This window comes from Apostichopus japonicus, chromosome 13, assembly GCF_037975245.1.
Source record: "Apostichopus japonicus isolate 1M-3 chromosome 13, ASM3797524v1, whole genome shotgun sequence".
Lineage (NCBI taxonomy): Eukaryota > Metazoa > Echinodermata > Holothuroidea > Aspidochirotida > Stichopodidae > Apostichopus > Apostichopus japonicus.
In genome coordinates, this window is record NC_092573.1 from 1,240,729 (window position 1) to 1,259,384 (window position 18,656).

General features: G+C 37.2%; 2 protein-coding genes across 16 annotated transcripts in view; both read right to left on the bottom strand.

Annotated features, from left to right (window-relative positions):
• The window catches only part of LOC139978920 (calcium/calmodulin-dependent protein kinase type IV-like), an 80,582-nt gene extending 71,073 nt beyond the window's left edge, over positions 1-9,509 (bottom strand). Inside the window, exons 1-2 of one of the 2 annotated variants that reach the window (XM_071989485.1) lie at positions 9,251-9,509; positions 5,631-5,881 (exon numbers count right to left, since the gene is read on the bottom strand). In XM_071989485.1, coding sequence (XP_071845586.1) covers positions 5,631-5,767 — 137 coding nt within the window. In that variant the 5' untranslated portion in view covers positions 5,768-5,881; positions 9,251-9,509. The remainder of the gene's footprint in view (positions 1-5,630; positions 5,882-9,250) is intronic. The other variant, XM_071989484.1, reaches the window with a different exon arrangement.
• A 4,474-nt stretch (positions 9,510-13,983) lies between these two features.
• The window catches only part of LOC139978921 (uncharacterized), a 65,913-nt gene continuing 61,240 nt past the window's right edge, over positions 13,984-18,656 (bottom strand). For all 14 annotated transcript variants that reach the window (XM_071989486.1, XM_071989499.1, XM_071989498.1 and 11 more), the window contains one exon: positions 13,984-18,023. In XM_071989486.1, the coding sequence (XP_071845587.1) occupies positions 17,324-18,023 (700 nt within the window). In that variant the 3' untranslated portion in view covers positions 13,984-17,323. The remainder of the gene's footprint in view (positions 18,024-18,656) is intronic.

Consider the following 18,656-nt stretch of genomic DNA (forward strand, 5'->3'; position numbering starts at 1 on the left):
ATGAATACTTGCAAATATGTATATATAATCTGTTCTGAAAGTTTGAAATCTGATATCACAGTTCAAAGATTTATATATGGAAAATCCGACCAATGAGGGGGGGGGGATTTAAACTGAGCTTTATAGTATTGTAAGTTTGAGTGCACAATTCTACTTCCTAACCCCCCCCCCCCCCCCACCACCATCCTACCCCAATTTGCATACATTACATTCAGTATTCTGCAGCAATGGTAATTTATCAACAAACTTGTGCAAGTGTTTTTTACATTCTCTTGTAGGTTACAAGTAAGCAAGAATAAATTGTAGAAATGCTTGGAATGTGAGCTGGAACTAGGTAGCTAAGGTTCATGAAAATGCCTACATAATTACAAATAAAGTATTGTTTCACAGTCATGTGATATGCCACTCAAGTTCCTAATTAACTTATGAGACACAAAAATAGCAACTTGCCAGTTGCAGCTCTAATTTATAATTGCAGAAATCTTAGTCACCACATTCTGTGATGGTGGTTGTGTTCAATGGCAATCAAGCAACTGTTGACATTCAGTTTGTCTTTCTACCAATGGAGTCCATACATACAGTAGCATGGGAAATGTTCTTACACAGTGTGTGTTGTCATGGTAACCTGATGAGTAATTATGTTAATTCAAAAATCTTAAAACTTATTGTAAATGCAAATTACACTTCAATTATATGTGTAGGGTTTGGTGATTATAACACAAAATGAATAATGTGTATTTAACAAATTTTCAACTTTATGGTTCTAGTGTTTTTGACTCAAGTTGAAAGTCAATTTTGGTTGTGTCTATTAAAGATTAGAGTAGAATAGAATGGAAAAGATAGAATAGAATAGAAACCCAAAGCTGTAAATATTATCTATGAAAATGAAATTAGGAACTTCCCTCAGGATCACAGGCCAAGTACTAGAATAGCCACGAAACCGAAAGTAGTTTGTAACATAAACATGTTTTAATCTTTGATATTTCAATATGCTACCAAAGAAGATGGATATTGACATTGTGAAACTTTCTGTTTCAGTTTGAACAATGAACTTGATCTACTTTCTCTTGCGTTCAATTACCATCTCTGCTCTACATTGCTAAAAGCACTAGAAATGGATTTGGGCACAGGTCTGTATAAATGAACACTGTCTGCTTAGGTCTGTCTCCACACAGCCTTAGCACTCTGTCTAAAATGATCTGATAATATATTTTGGACTACGCAGGGCAATTTTTTAAGGAAATTTCCCAGGTGACCGGAAAAAAGAGCCTATATAGTCACATAACATGACAAGTGTACCATCAGACAGTACAAACATGGTAACTACCAGCACATTATCAGAAATCCTCTTACAGGGCAAAGAATGTACTACATCAAAATATTTGTGTCAAAATTGTAAGAGTTTTACAGTGCTGCTTAATATGCATACTTGTGATACTATATATTCTATGAGTTCCTAATGCTCAAATACTTCATTATCAATAATGAACAAGTCTAAAACTGTTACGTTCATATGACCATGCAAAAATGATACATTTAAATGGCAATCTTTCTCAAGTTTGACCAGACTGCATTTTGCTGAATCTAGTCGTCCGTCACACAACCTTGGTGGGAAACTTGGTCGTCTTGGTTGATCATTGATAATTTGCTTTGCTGTGCAATGTACACCCTAAATTGACTGGCCACTTCTGGTCAGCTACCTTGATTATCATTCTGAACCCCCAAGTACCTAGATGTGTTTTCTGTGTGGGATTTTGCTATCATTATGCACGCATCCATGACTCATGACAATTTGCACACACATGGGCACCCAACCCAGTGCAATTCTATCGTGAACCATATGGCAGCGACCCCAGTCCCTCCACTTACTTCAGGAACAAGGAATAAATGAAAAAGGTTGAACCGTTTTGCAAAAAACTCCTTTCGAAATCACTACAACTGATCTTGCTCAATAGGCTTAACACCATTTCCCAATTTGTACCCTTAAGGGGTCTATCCATCATACAGACACTATCTGAGTTTTAGTTGTATAATGATTTTATTTACCTAGATCTCGCACTTCAAAATTATAGATTTTTAAAATGTTAAAATACTGAAATTAATGAATGCAAAGGGTACTTGCTATATTTAGTCTGTAAATCATTTAACTGATTAATCTCAAGTTTGATCCACAAAATTTCTTTTCTAAGATATGCACGGCAACGTCAAACCACTACAGACCGTGGGCACTTTGAGAGAAATGTTGCAAGCTTGACAACACACAACACTGTGTTCCACCAAGTAAGAGAAGGAAGTACCATACACATGTGTCTCTTCATATATAATGTCTTTATGATAACAGTGATATCCAGGCATGCATGTGCATGAAATTACCTGTCTCTAATGGCAAAAAAAAACAAGTTGGATTGCACAGGTACAGGAAGCTAAAGAAGCTATGAGTGCAGGAGTCTACACTTGTAGAGAGCTTTTAACAACACTTTCTACAAGGCCAACTCCATAAAAATCATCTGGAACAGTCCCAGTAGACGCCAGATGGAGAGATAAGTTTAGAATCAAAGTTAGCTTAGATATGGTATCTTTTGCAATAGGTGGCCCATATCAATTAACAAAAACAATAAAGCCATGCTAGTCTTGTAAGAAGTCTTTAGGTAACTTTTATTCAGCAAACTTTAACTTTGTACAACAGTAAAACAACAAAGACTATGAATGTCACAACATCACTATTGCTACAAAGATAGTGCTAGATTGATGTTCTTGAGTTATGAAACCTCACCATGACAAGTACTATGATGCTTCATGAACATGGCAATAATTAAGGCTCAGTCTAGACAAAGTGTTCTCAATTTATGTTCTATGAGGGCCAGAGAGAAGCATTGGTTGGAGTAAAAGGCCGGCAAGAGAGAACCAACTTTTCACTATACTATACCTACTGTAGATTGACAAATGTGCACGGCAGGTCAGTAAGGTATTTAAGTCAAGGAACCTATATGGACCTACACCCAATTATTCACTATGATTGTAAACCACTTTATAGCTTCCCAGAGACCAGATTTGGCCCACTTACTACCAAATGAGACAGTAACGTTATTTGTGAATAAAGTTTGCTTCCCAAGGACGCAAGTCCTCAAAATGTTTGCGCCACATATCAATTCCTTTCTTTCTAAAATGCACACTAAACATTCTTCAAAATAGCCCTCTTACTGACCAATGCGTATGACTCATCACCTTGACCGAAAATCCTGTGGCTCTGTGCGGACAAGTTGTTTGGACTATTCCATTCATCAGGGGGTCTTAAATGGTGTTTCAATAATTATAGGATTGCATTAGATAAATTAATTGGCACTTACTTGCTTCAATATTTATGATGCATATTCCACGGTCATTTTCTTTGAAATAATATTAAGTTCAATAAAATATTTGAAAGTTTTTGAAAGCGAAACTCGGCTGTGGCGATGTAGGTGAACACTGTGCATTGCGTAGCTGTACCCTATTACAGAGTACAGGATACACATATTACGTAACGGCGTGCCCACCGAAGAAAGCGAAACTTGTATTTTTCTTAGAAGAGATTCGATTGGATTGTACTTGGTCCGATTGTAGATAGTGACCAATGAAAATGAATTTAACATCAATGTAAAGTTAAGAAAAAATCCTTTCCAAAGCCGTTTGAACTAAATTTGTCAATGAATATTCAAGAGGATGGTTACGCAAACAAAGTACGGCTATCAAATGGTGATTTTCTTCAGTATTTACTGTGTGTTTTCAATGAGGGTTTTGAGTTCGATATTTATTAACCTTGCATCGTAAATCACCGAAGTCCGGTGGAAGTTTGAACTGTATTGTTAAGAAAATAACAGAACTTTAGAGACAACACATTTCTCTGTTTAGTGCCGTTTGAACTAAGTTTTTTCGGTATTAACTTTTCACGCTATGGCTGTAGGAAAATGGTCTATATGGTAAAGTCATAGGCCTAAAACTGCGGCGGTGGAACTCAGTTCGCGTGCCGCACAAGGAATGGCGCTAAGGAATTGATATGCGTAGAAAAAGCTTGTGTCCTGATCGAACACCAATCGCATATACTGTATGAACTACTCTTACTAGTGTCGTTGTAAAGATGTGATAGTATCACTGCTCACCATACAGTGTGAATGTTCTACACAATGTACAGGGTAGATGGCACAGTGCCTTAACTTGGCTGTTTAACAGGGGCCATGCGGCCTGCCCTGCCCTTCCAACGAATTTTCACTCCCCCAGCCCCTTTCATCCACCGTTGTGCTTACCAGCTCGCAAACTCCGTAGTAGCTCCGTGCTTTGTCCTTGCAGCGATTCCAACAACCAACTATTCAAAAATCCCCAAACCTACAGTGTGCATATATCTCGCTAAATTCCACAGGTCACTACTGCATGTACATGGGCCTGTTTCGGACTTCAGAGTTTCAACAACACATGCGAAAATCCTCAAAACCTGATCCAACATTTACCCTGGGCTCTTTGCAGTGTTTGGAAAAAAACCAGCTCCATGAAAATTACAGTCGGCCTATGTAAGTAACATTTTACGCAATGTCGATTAAAAAAAAAAAAACTTCAATTGCTACTTTTGATGATGCATGAAGTACAATAGTTTACACACCAAGAAAATTGACTGGAGCACATGCTCCAGGGGACCGCGAAAAAGTTTGCAAGATAGAAACTACTGTAGTATGAATGCACATTTTACATTAGCGACTATCAGTGCGGAGAGAAGAAACATATTGCAAGATGAAAAATCATTTTGTTAGCTTCCCAAAAAATTCATAGATTGTCTCTACTTATAACATTTTCTGATCAAAACGATGATTCAAATATTATGTGATAGTCTCAGATACAGTTCAAGTGCATCTTCGTAACATGAGCGCTTGTTATATCAATATTTACCATGAAAATCTCTGTAATGAAAATGTTGTTATCCCTGTACCTTGCGGTTGATTGTTATGATTTATTTGTTTTCAAACAAATTTATTCAACTGTACGATTGGAAGAAATTTTGGTTCCTTTCAGAAGAAGTTGTGGTTTTTTTAAATGAAAGAAAGAAAGACAAATTGTTTGTTCAAAAATATATTTTGTTATGTTTTGCACAGGCCTGGTTGTGAGTTTGTGTACTTGCGGTTTGTTCCTCTAATAAAACAAGTTTGCGACTGCTGGATGCAAGCAGTTTTAAGATTTTGCATCCCTTGCTAAAACATTGCGCCCCGGACTCAGAATCCAGCGTTTGTAACAATGCTGTGAGAACACCTAATGTAGACTGTTAACAACATTTGGGCCACAATGACCATGGTAAGGTCAATCACAATCAGACTTGTAGTATGACAGAGTGAGTGTGAGTACAATGGACTTTCTCTTCACAATCCCAGAAAGGACAGTATCACAGAGTTCTGTGGATTCAGATAATACACTCTAATTTGAGCCACCCTCATCTATCCTTCGATTACAGAGTGCACTATATACAGCCTACTGCATTTATTATTTGAATTTTTAAACACACAGAAAAACACACATATTGCTTATTCCAGGTTGATGAAAACAATCAGCAAAGTCACACAGAAACAGGGCCCATAATGACAATAAAATTAAACTATGATCCTCTGTCTTACCGTCCCAACTCATCTTTCAGAGTGTACGCTGCTTCAAAACTGTTGACTTTCTGTGATTCTGTTATCCAGGTACCATCGTCGTTATCCTTGTTCTGTGTCTCCTGTCCATTTGGCGTTTTTCCCTTTCCTGCTGGCATAGTTGAACCATTAAACCAAAGTAGATAACCAACGGTTACGCTACACTACAAGTTAGTAAATCAGCGTTGTTGAGTTGTACTTCTATTGCCCTTTTCTGTTCAAACTATATCCACCTATCATAAAAGACAAAAACAATAAACGTGAAGATGGTAGTTGGTTTGCTATTGTCATTTTAGGGGAAATTATCAAATGACAGGGGGGGTGGAAAAGGATTGAAGGTATAGACTCTCACAGACAAAGAAATAAAATGAATAACATGTTACATATATACATGACTTCCACATCCACCAGATACAAACATTTTGTCCAACCAGTAGTGACCAAATGAGGATATACTGTTACACAATAAATGGAGTATCTTCTCTTGCACGTATACTATGAGCCCACATGGAAGAGATGAGTAACAGAGTAAGAGATTAAGGTTATAGTGTAACATGCATATCTCCATAATGAAACTACATAATTAGAAAGATAAAAACTAACAGACTAGAGGTCCAGAACATCATATAGTATATGGAAGTTAGCTTCTCTCATGGCTCTTGAGCAAGCATTGTACCCTATTAATGACACTTATTGTATTCAATGGCTACCATGTAAATCATTTGCAGACCACCACAGTGGCACATACTCAAAAATAATCTACTGCGAGATAATAAGTACCAAAATTGTTACTGAGTTATATAGTGCGCGCAACCACTTAAAGAATCTATAAACGTTATTATCGATACTGAAATATTTACACTGTAAGTTGCAAATTTCTGTAAAAGATGACTACAAAAAAGTATCACCCACAGTTTTTTCGAAGAAAACATCAGGGATTTCATGAGCACTGCCACATACTTATTAATCGTTGGTCATTAAGCTTAGAGACTTACAACCTTACAACAAAAGATATGCTCATTTTTGGAACAATGCATCTAAGGGAAATGAATTCAGCATTGTGCATCTACCAGACCTTCACCACACCAAGCCCCTCACCCCCCCCCCCTTCTCCTACTTTAAAATAAAGGACTATAGGGGATTTTGCTCTTGGCACATTCAAAGCAATAACTTTGCAAGGCCAAGATCAGTTTTCCATCAAAAATTTAGCAAGTTGCATGATAAAAGGAATACCACTGTTTGTATCTGGTGTGTGTTAGCTCCAAATTGAAGGGGTGTAAAAAGAGAAACTGCTAAGGATACCTTAATTTGCCTTTTATTAAAACTAACAGGGATTCTATGGAATTAGCCACTCACTGCTTGGCCTATAGCTAAGGTAAAATCTGAAATGCCTTTAATATTTTTACAAAACCTCTTGCTGACTATTTTGAACTTATTTCAAATTTATTATTATACAGACTTAGTGGGTACTAATTTGATGTGATCAAAAACAAACTTCACAGCAAAAACCAAAACGCTTCTCGCAGCTCAATGCAATTAGTTAATGAATGATACAGACCAAACTCCTGACAGTAGACTGTACTTATTGCTGCAAAATGGTATCCAAACTTTGCAGAATATTTAACAGGGAATTGATTAACATGGTTTGCATGAAATATTTCAATTTGATACTTTAAATGGTCTCATGTTCCTTGCCTAAATGGCCTTCAATTATCCAGAACAGAGGACTTTACTTTAAATTTATGTAAAGAAATCATGGAGGCATGAATAATCTATTTTGTGAATCTTTTTAGGCTATCAGTTAGCAACTTCTACAATTCACTTCATCATAAATCTAGATCTTAATGAGATCTTCTTTTTTTCTTGCTTTCTTCTAGTCTGACTTCGATAGAAATTTCACTAGAAACTTTTTACCTGAATCACAGTGTTTTCCCTTTTGTGCTTATTGTTATGTTGACCAAGAAAGTGATTGATGCTGCACATAACGAGGAAACGGTAGGCATGGGACCACTACTGAACTACACTATAGGCCCAGGTATGGACCCAGGCCCTCCCAACCTACGCCACACAATATTTATAAAAGAAACTTCGGCAAGATGCTCACAGGGCTTCTAGTAAGAAGGTACCATTTTGACTACACAAGTGCATCATTCTACGCATTGCAGTCCATGACAGTCATCAGATAGGCCTAGCCTAAGTGTATTGCCAAAGAGAGATTTAACTGGCTACTTAGTCTTCTCAGGCAGACTTGGCCATCAATACAGTACTTTGGTAAATCTGGACACCAAACATGGTGGATGACATACTATAGCTTACAGGTACTTGTGGAGTATCTTGCCTTTTCTTTCATACATAAATACATTGGGAGTGCCTATGGGTATGTCAGGGAAATACACAGGACCTTTAATCAATTCTACATAGCCTAGCCTTGGTCTTACTAACAGTATAATGGTATACAGTCACTTGGCATACTACTACTAGTAAGAGCATGAATTATGTTCTTGTAAAGACAGTGGAAATAACGATCTCATTGATATTGCACTGGGTTTTATTTCTAGCCAAACCTTCAACTCTGTAATTTTACTGATGGATTGATCAGATTCCACCAGAAGTAGATAAAATTAATACAAGGTAGGCCTAGGGAGTTTAACTGTACAACACAACAAAAGTTTGGTCAATTAACATTGCATTTAAAAATGTGATTTCAATGACTTTCTAACATGACAACTAAGTTACACTTAAAAGTTACAGTGTCTATCGGTGCAGCTACATATACTATTACTAATACTATTGGCCTATGTATAACACAGTATAGTAAGTATTGTGAAGTTCGGAACACTGCGAAGTTCGGACACCCTAAGAAATACACAATTTCACCATGACTACCTACAGGAAGACCCAAATTTCACCAAAAAGTACGAAGCTACAAGTATTTTCTCTTCAAAATGACCCGTGTGCAAGAAAGTACTTACATATTTGTCAATAAAATGACAGAGATCTATGAAGTCTGTTATAATTACTGAAAGAGCAACTGCACCACCAATTTTATCACCAGCGCCACACTGTGGGTTGGGTGTCCGAACTTCGCAATACTCTAGCAAAGAAATACCCGTTCCACAATCACGAAGAATCTTCTTGGAATACAACGTGAAAACAGTTTGCAGGAAAGAAAGTTTGGCCGTTTATCGTAATATAACACAATTCTCCCACCATATCAAGTATATTTTCAGGTGGTTTAGACCAGAAGATATAGTTTTGGGGTGTTTTAAGGCTTAGGTGTCCGAACTTCGAAGTGACCATGCTACATCACAGAACTAAGGCCGGGGAAATGCAAATTTTCCGTACACCACCATAATAACTTAGGACTAGGCTAGTTAAGCCTTCTAGCCTAACTAAGGATAGGTTAACTTTGTTACTTGAAACAATGTTGGTTAAAACGTCCTCCCCATCGTTAGGCTACTTGTTATTCCTATAACTTAAGTGTAACGTAACTTAGCCTAGACTAAGTTAAAGCCTAGGGCCAACATTGGCAATAGAAAATGAGTTAGGCATAGGATAAGAATGTGGTATTTAAACTAAATTGAAATTTGTAGGAAAATTACAATAGGCAAGCAAAAATCCTTGCGGAAGTCATCCCTGTAGCTTGTTTCTATCACCTCAAATTAGCCTGCCAACACCTCCGTGGGTCCGAATATCATCAATTTAGTCTAAACATTAATAGCAACAGTGAGTGAGCTACTTCTGCTTCGAACGTTAATACTCCTAACTACGTACTCATGCACTGCCTACAAATTGTTGACTGTGGCCAAGTAACGGTACTCAGTTACACGACCGTACCTGTTCAATGTGTGTGACCAGTTGCTATGCAGTGTCTTTTTCACGTTTCTCAATGTATGTGTGTTCGATGACGTCACGTGAACTTTAGAGTTGTCGAGTTTGCGCGTTAGAAGAGAATATTTTCTTTAGATTTTGCGCCGAGTTTACTTTCAGACTACACTTACTTGGATATTTTAATGAGTTTATAAAACTAATTAGTTTCTTTTAATCCGTGATCTTTTCATATGCACTCATCTGGCACCGTACGGCATATTGTACGGAATTCAAGCCTCTCTTCGAATTTGTACTATTATATACCTTCGGGGCATCGACAAGACCGTCGTTTACTCCCCACTTCCATCTCCAGCCGGGTAGTTTTGTTAACATTAAGTGGGGAGTATTCTACCACTCTTCCTGATCCGACTACGCTTCTAGATTACGGATCCAAGGGTGTGTACAAGCCCCTTGAGCGTCACACAAAAAATAAAGGATTTACTAGCACATTATTACGTTTAAACCTATTTATAGACCCCACACCCCCTTCCTGGGAGTTCGTTTCAACATCCAGGGCCATACTCCCTCCTTTCTAAAATCCTGGATCTGCCTATGACCCTTCCAAAAAGTTTATCATGACCCTATTATGTATTTATATGAAGTATTTCAATCAGAAATCAAGGACCGGCATATAAGTAACTTTCCGGTTACCTTTAACAATGTTAATTTCACAATCACGAAGAACTTGAATACAATAATTTCTCGAAAACAAACACTCCATCTTCATACCAGTGTGATAGTAGTAAAAAAAAAATGGAAGTAAAATAGTATAGAGCAGAGGACAAAACAAAAGTACAGTTATACCGTTCGAGTTCACCGTTAACTTAAATAAGAAATTTAATCAAATTAAGCCTCTATATATATATACATATATATATATATATATATATATATATACATTCCACAGTTTTCTGAACAATGACTTAAACGAAAGTGCAATGATGCCCACCAAAAATATAAAAATATACAACAGCAAAGCCGAACAGACAATTATTGCTGATTTTTGTAGCTTCAGCAAATCAAGAACGGTCGCAAAATTTACTCGCATTGTGCACTATATAACCCTGTCTGTACCATTTTGTTATGGTGTTATTTTTCTTTTGTTATGATATATGTTGAAGGTTGTATTCCTTGTGTAGGTTTGTATATATTAATATATATAAAGCTATTCTCTTAGGCTTTTGAAAATCCAGCAAGAAATGACGTCAATGTGACGGTAACCAGTAATGGACAAACAATCACTACTGTCTTTGAACAGCAGGACCTGTGGGATAAAACAAATGCCGCATACCAAACCGAACAATGGAGAATTATATAGTTACGTTGTACCTACAGGGGAAGGGGAAGAACTGATGGGATTTTTTTGTTTTTTACACAGCATCCTATTTGTTTTTCAATAAATTTGGTGACTTTTCAAGTAAATGTATACGAACGAAACAAAATAGATGTAAACTGTAATGGATGACTGGTCTCTTTACTGAGTGGTCGCACAGTATAGACCTTTCATGGCAATATTTTCATTACCTTTATCTATCGCGTTTCAAGTAAGTCATAACACATTAAAATGGTTTTCAGGTCAAAAGTTGTGTATAATAATTTGACCACGTGAGACCGTGTACTTTACGCCGAAATCTAACAAGTCCAGCGTCATACACATATCGCCGAACAAACCAAGTCTATGTTAATTTAAACAGGAAGGGGTGGGGAGGGGAGGGATTTGTTTACTGTAAAGAGGTACAATTACAAAACTGTGAAAATTAGGGCAATAATCCGTAACATAATGACATAAAATACTTCTTGCGGTGACACAGTTGTAGATGTAAAGCTATAAATACAACTGAAATAGTAAAATTTATTTTTGGCCAATCAATAGATATTATTACTATTTGTCTTTACGCTTCGAGAGGGTGGACGGGCCTGGATATTACGATAGGAGGCTATGCGTTCCGGGCATACTCAGTGCCGTCTGGGGACGAGCTTGCTAAGCTGTCAAAGCTGATATGCTCACAACGCATGTTCTCACAGTAGACCAACATGGAACGTAATAAAGGAATAATTCTCCGAGAATCCGTCCCAGATAATGAGAGTTATGGTGAAGGCAATGCTGTCACTGACAAAGGGATGACGCGGTGAAGAATTAGTTATAACCAGATCGGTATATAACCGTGTTAATGCGTGAATGACGGGTATGTTTACTTGTCAGAGCGGCCAGAACTCACTGGTGAACGCTCCTTGATTTGATTCAAACAGATCTTTATTAAATCAGCGCGGTGCCTTCAAAATATTTTTTGTTCTAAGTTTGCTAGACCAGGGATCTAACTTTTCTCAGTTGTTTAAGCCTAGTTTACTCTTTCATGGCGAGTCTCGTATCGGGAAAAATGATAAGGCCGAGGAACCCAACTTAATTAGAGATAAACATCTTCTGTAGTGGGAAGAATAGTTGAAACTAGTGTTTATTAGTTTAAAGAGGTTCTTGGAGGATTCTCTTGGCATTGGAGACATGGCTCCTGTAATCTTATTACGGAAGTACGACGGCAATGTTGTGGTTTGGTTAAAATATTCAAGATTTTCCAAAGGCTTTCTTAGCGTAGTTATTCCAGAAGTCGACGTTTTCAACCAAAGGTTTTCGTGTTGGCATATGTATAATGTCCATGGAAAATTCGCTTCTCATAAGTTTGTGTTCATAGCGAGTGGGACGGTATTTGAGTCTGTTTAACAGTAGAAAATGTTAGTTTCAGAATAAAATAAATAAACCTACGGGCATCTTTCTGTGGGTCATATTTTTAGAACGATTAGTTATTGTTAAGACATATGATGAACAATCAATTAATCTTCGCAGACAACCAATCATCGGCAATTATTATTGCTTGGAATAGAGGGCGCTTTGTTCGTTCTATGTTGAGAAAGAACACCTACAATCTGTTTTTGCTCGACATCGCGACGTTATCTGACCGCTGACAACCTTATGCCACAGGTCTGCAGTGTTGCTTCTGTGTAACCCTGAAATGTTGTTAATATCCGTCTTCTAAAAAAACAGCCTGAACCGCGACAAACGACAATTATTAAAATTCTTGGATATGACAAGAATTGGACATTGGACAAGAGCCAAACAGTGCAAGCACTTCCCGAATGTATATGGACATTGTGAGGTATATAAGGTAACCTACTGAAAGTGAACGCCGTACTTAATGCCACTCAATAATCCCACAATTAAGCAAGGCTAAGGTCCCTAAAGTGGTAAATCTTTCGTCAGAGATACAACTCTATAAATCTATAGATGTATATTTATATACTTGGTTAACGGAACTACTTTACATAAATAACACCTTTTAAGTTACCCACAATAAACTATCTGAAAGTTCCACATGAGATAAATATTTCTTGCAAGGTCAACATATGGCAAGGAAGGATTTAGTGGCAACACTTAACAAGTCGCCATACACGGGAAGGCAAACGGACCAGAATGGATTCTATGCCTGTAAATATGTATATCGCCCTCAATTTCAAAAGTTCACGATTTCGGCGAAAAGTAGACTAATAACGTCTTACTCACTGATCTGTGATCTGTACACGTACAGATCAGTGGTCTTACTCAACAGAATCTATTTTTGCGGCGCCCTTTCATAAAGTGAGGTACGGGGCGGGTGTAGCCGCTGGCTCAACCCTGTGTTTCTTGCTAATTGACTATTGTTAAGTTCGAAAGATCATAAAGCAAACTTTTGATCATTTTAGCATTAACAGTTTCTCCTACTAGCTGTGTGTATAGTTTCATATGTAGAATTATGAAGTGTAATCCTGATAGGCTATGTCAGAATATTCAAGATACTTCACCATTTCATCAATAATATTTGAAAGATTGCAGTCCTAATAAGTTGTTTATTAGGCTAAGTGGGAATTCAATGCATTGACTGAAGTTTGACAGTAGTAGTAGATGTCCCTAACCAGCAGAAAAATGTATCCTACACTTTTACGATTCAAGTTGAGAAATGCATAGTAATGTTTATGAACTTACTTCAGTTTGTATTGATTTCCCAAGAGAGCCAAGATTTAAATGAAGTGTTGTTATTGAATTATAACAGCATCATTGTATTCGTTGTTGTTGTTTTGTGTACGTGTGTGTGAGGAGGGGGGGGGGTTACAATGGGGTTGCTTGACACACAAATTATTTTCTTGCAATATGACGCATCTAAACATTACTTTTGGGTAAATGCCCATTGGATTTTCCTTTATTCTGTGGGTCCCAATATAAACAAACATACATACACACAAACACTGGGACTAACATGGAATCATAATAGGAGGTATGACGTGACTGTAAAAACTTCTTTCCAGAGAGAACTTTAAAGAAAATCGTTAATTTCTACACCTGTGCATTTAAAGGGAGGGTTGGAAAAATATATCTAATCCAATTGTTGGGATATCATGCGTTGATAGTTAACCAGGATAAAGTCAAGGGACACGTCAATTGTTATAAAATCAAAAAGATTTATTTTCTCAACAAAATAAAATATTCTCCAACTTAAAACCAAGTGATTATAGTCTTTGTTTTCTTCAAATTATAATTTCATTGATGGTGATGAAAGCAAAGTGTTTCTAATATGCAAGAAACACTCAAATGGGATCATCTTTCATAAATTTATAGTCTCAGTCACAAGCTAATGTTTTGTCCATAACATTTTGTTGTACTGGTTACGAACACTAAGTAGAAGTTTATTAAGAGTAAAAAAGTTATGAAAAGGCTGTAATACAAGATAGCAAAAGCGATCACCGACATTTACGTTGACACTGTTGTTTGATTTAGATTTAACCCTAGATTTTTGTTTTGTTTTAAAATGACCTTACATCTGTCAATTAGTACAAACTTTAATCTTCTTTCACAAAATAGTTTTAAGAATAGCTATCATTTCTTTCCAAAGTCTTGATTTTATTTTCTTTATGTACAAGTTTCCTTCTTACATGAATATTTACAAGACGTAAGATAGATATTCATAAGAAAAAAAGACACAAAACAATGATACTGATTCACATATCCTCACAGAGTTCCTTTAGATATGTTGCAAGAATCGAGCAGAAATTGTAAAACAAATCTTTTAATCGAGCACCTGGAATCAGTAGAAGAATGACATGAATTGGTGAAACTGAGACTTTCAAATATAGGTCCTTCTATAGTGAAAAATACCTTTTTTGGCCAAGTTACGACTGAATCCAATGACAGGATAATGAATGAGAATAACCCCTCCCTGCCCCTTACCCCCCCCCCCTCCGATCTCAACAGGTTCAAATTCAGTGAAGCCTAATCAAGTAATAGTTGATGTTTGTTCAAATTCAGTAAGCCTAATCCAATATCCAATGAATTGAATTTACATGGCAGTAACTCACAAATACGCAATACTTTATATACTCATTCTGCTGGTTTCCCTTCATAGTATTAATTGAAGTTATAGTCCTTAGTTCATGAATTGTCTAATATATTGCTCTCATACGAACAATGCAACTTCCACAACCAATGCACCTAACAATTACACTGTACTACATGAATGTTCCTGGATAAATTGTTACATGTCTAAATATCTTGATATATTAGCCAAAAGTAACACATTGAAACACAGTTTTCATTCTTTTCTTTGAAAATACAGCCATCATATTAAACTTGAGGGAAACTTAAAATGCTGTGATATTAAAAGTTCGTAAAATTCCTGCTCCAACATCATATGTACTTTGAGAACCTCTCCTTGATTAACTTTGATAAATGAAAAATATATTCCACAAATTGTGTGGTTCATTTCAAATTTTTCCTCCCTCATGGTATATTTTATCCACACGGGAAAACTCTAATGGCAGTAAAATATATATTAACTATATTATCTACAAAATATGAGTGAACTGACCCGGTTGAATTCAATATGACATCTTGCTTTAGTTCAGTTGACAGGTAGCCACAGTCTGTTTGTAACAATCATTCATTTATTAAACATAGAACTATCATTCATTTACTGTCGAAACTGATTTGTTCCCAATTCTTGTGGAGATATAGGCAAGGGTAATAGCTAGTTTCCCAATGTTTATCCAAAACTTTATCTATGATAATGCCTCTTGCACTGTGCACCATTTTTATAACTCTGTATTTACATAACACAGTAATTAAAAGAAGACAAAAAACCTCATATATTACTCTCATTTACTCATCAGTGATGCTACAATGATACTAAAGATTTAAGTAGGAAATGTTGACCCCATATGATTGAAATATAGCACATTTCAAGCCAGCTTTATACAAAGGCAATTTTATCATCATATTTTGGCAAGTTTTTCAAAACTAAATACTGTTTATTCTACATTCTACTACTTGTAATTCAAATGCAACAATAAGGCAATTACAGTCTGCATACTTGTTTACACCCCAGTCACTCACTCACTCCCTGCTTCACCCCTCCCCCCAAAGCTGCCCCACCCCTCCTTTCCCTCCATCTCTCCCTGCTTCCCCAGTTACCAGATACATGTCAAGAGAAAGCAGTGGTTAGATACTTAAACTAACCAAATATACTAACATCTTTAATAATAGTTTCAACTTAAAGATTTTGCTTGGTTATTCCCATTCATAGAAAGTAGGAAATACAATGTCTCAAAAGAGTAAAATTAAATGGAGAGGTTGACCTAAAATGATATGCAAACAGTTTGACCATGGGAGAATTTCTTTGGCTCTTTCTAGCAGATGTAAATGTTATACTGATTCTCTTTAAATTATAGCAACAGAATTAAAAAATGATGGGAAAACAGTCTGGAATGTAGGTCAACAACTTTAATAAACAAGGAAACTGTTTTTGAGAGGCCTCTGAATATAATGCTCAGTAAAGTGACTCACTAACTCATCATGAGGTACTTGTACATCCATGTGTCTTTATATGTTGCTCTTCAAATGATGATTCATCTGTACACGACTCACTAATGAATCTACTTCTGTGAAACTCACTAAGAGATCATGACTCACCCCTGACATGACTCAATAATATCATGAGTTACCTCTCTATGTGACTTACTTAAAACATAAGTTACCTATATGTGACTCACTTAAATTATGGGTTACCTCTATGGCACTCACCAAAACATGAGTTACCTCTATGTGACTCACTGAAATCATGAGTTACCTCCATATGACTCACTAAAATCATGGGTTTTCTAAATGTGACTTAACAACAACATCATGGGTTACCTATATATATATCTCACCTAAATCATGAGTTACCTCTATGTGACTCACTGACCTCTATGTCGGACTCATCACCATGGAACCATCATTATTAATCATGATTAAATAATTGTCCATATGATTAATTGTTTTCATAAACCCTTGGGCCAAAAACTTCCAATCTCCTGTTGCTACACACCACTCAATTGACAGCTTTTGTAAGAGGCAAGACTACAAAACCAATGTCATCCAAATAAACTGACATGAGAGCTCTTCAAGGCCATTTCAATGTTCTCAGAAAATGAGAAATTAATTAGAACTTTCACAGTATTTTGTCATACAATCCCATCAGTGGTTTTAGAATGAAATTTGGGGATATCGTTGGGAAGTATCCAAAACTACAGACGACATGCAACAAGTTAAAAAAAAATAAAATAAAAAAGACACCTTCAGCCGATGCTAAAAGAAGAAGGTACTCTTACAAATCTGCAATACAGCGACTGGTTCTATTGCACATTCCCAGTCCTCCACAATCGCACATTATGACGAAAGCTGTTCGTTGAGTTCATCGTAATTCCGATCGCCGTGACAGCATCTGGCACTCTGACGCAGATGGGATTCAGCAAGGGCTGTGCATTTGCTTTTGAACTAGCGAGGGAGCACTGAAGTAGAGTCCCGCCTCTCTTGCGCCCCTCTTGGTGTGAGACAGGGGATGCTTTAAAGCACAACTGCAGGGTTTACGTTCAAAGCCATTCAGAGGGTGACAGGCACAGTTCGGCCACGGATAACCCATCGCAGATCTCCTCAGAACCATACTCATATCGTCGCAGTTCTTCTTTTTCTTCGTAGGCTTTGTTAAGGTGGTATAGTCCCCCGTATTTGCTCTACCCCTCGGTTCTAAAGTGACCATAGTGTTTTGCTCTGAGAGAGGGCTAAGTTCGTTCAACTCAAAGGACAGGGAAGATGCCCCCGAGTGGATGTCAGCGTGGTGTTTCATCTTGGTGGAATGTGGACAGAAAGGCGAGTTCCCCGAACAGACGGTGCTGATTCCGTTTGCGGTCGGCTTTGAATGCTTGTGAGGTTTCGGAGGGTTGTGAGGCACTCCACACGTACAGACCTCTCTCATCTCCTCCTCGTGGTGTGCACAGGTACAGGAACGATGCTTCTCCTTTGGGGAACCGCCAGATTTTCTGTGACTGCGGGGGGTACCATAGGGGGAACTGTGCGTGGATAATCGAGATCCCTTCGATCCATTCTGGCCCTCTCTGAGGCTGCTATTGTACAGCCTTCTTCGGCCTTTCTTGGCATTTTTCCGTAATCTTTGTGAAGAAAGAAAAAGGTGGTGTTTAGAAATGTTCATTTCAACGAACAATAGAGCTGGGAAGTTTTGAGCCATTCCAAACTGTTCCTTTCAGCAGTTAGTTTGTAGCATATCCCTGTTATTTGCCAGGGTGCCAGCCAGGGATAAACTTAAAATTTTATCTGATGCAACCTCAGTGAAAAAGTGGCAGGGAAAGGATTTCAAGAAGAAATCCAGCTTTTTCATGTAAAATTTATATGTAAATTATAAAACAGCAATTTGACCTTAGAAATTATAAATGACATTTGAAAGGGCAAAATTATGGTTGTCACTGATTAGACATTGGTATGTTCCATTATTGAAAGTGCAATGATCCAACACAGCAACCCAAAATGTTGTGGTTCTATAAATCCACTGGTTGATCAAAGGTAAGATTGGTTTTTTTCATACAGGAACAAATATTACTCTCTCAAATTACTTTCCGGCTTCATGCATCCAGATCTGAAAATTTAAATTGGACTATTCCCAGACATGAACTGCCACAATCCATTCAGCTTTCTACCCATAAATATATGTAGATATGAAATGGCAATGAGTTGGAAAATCCAGAACAGTGAAAAACAGGGATTCATACCTGGGCCTCCCGCTTTAT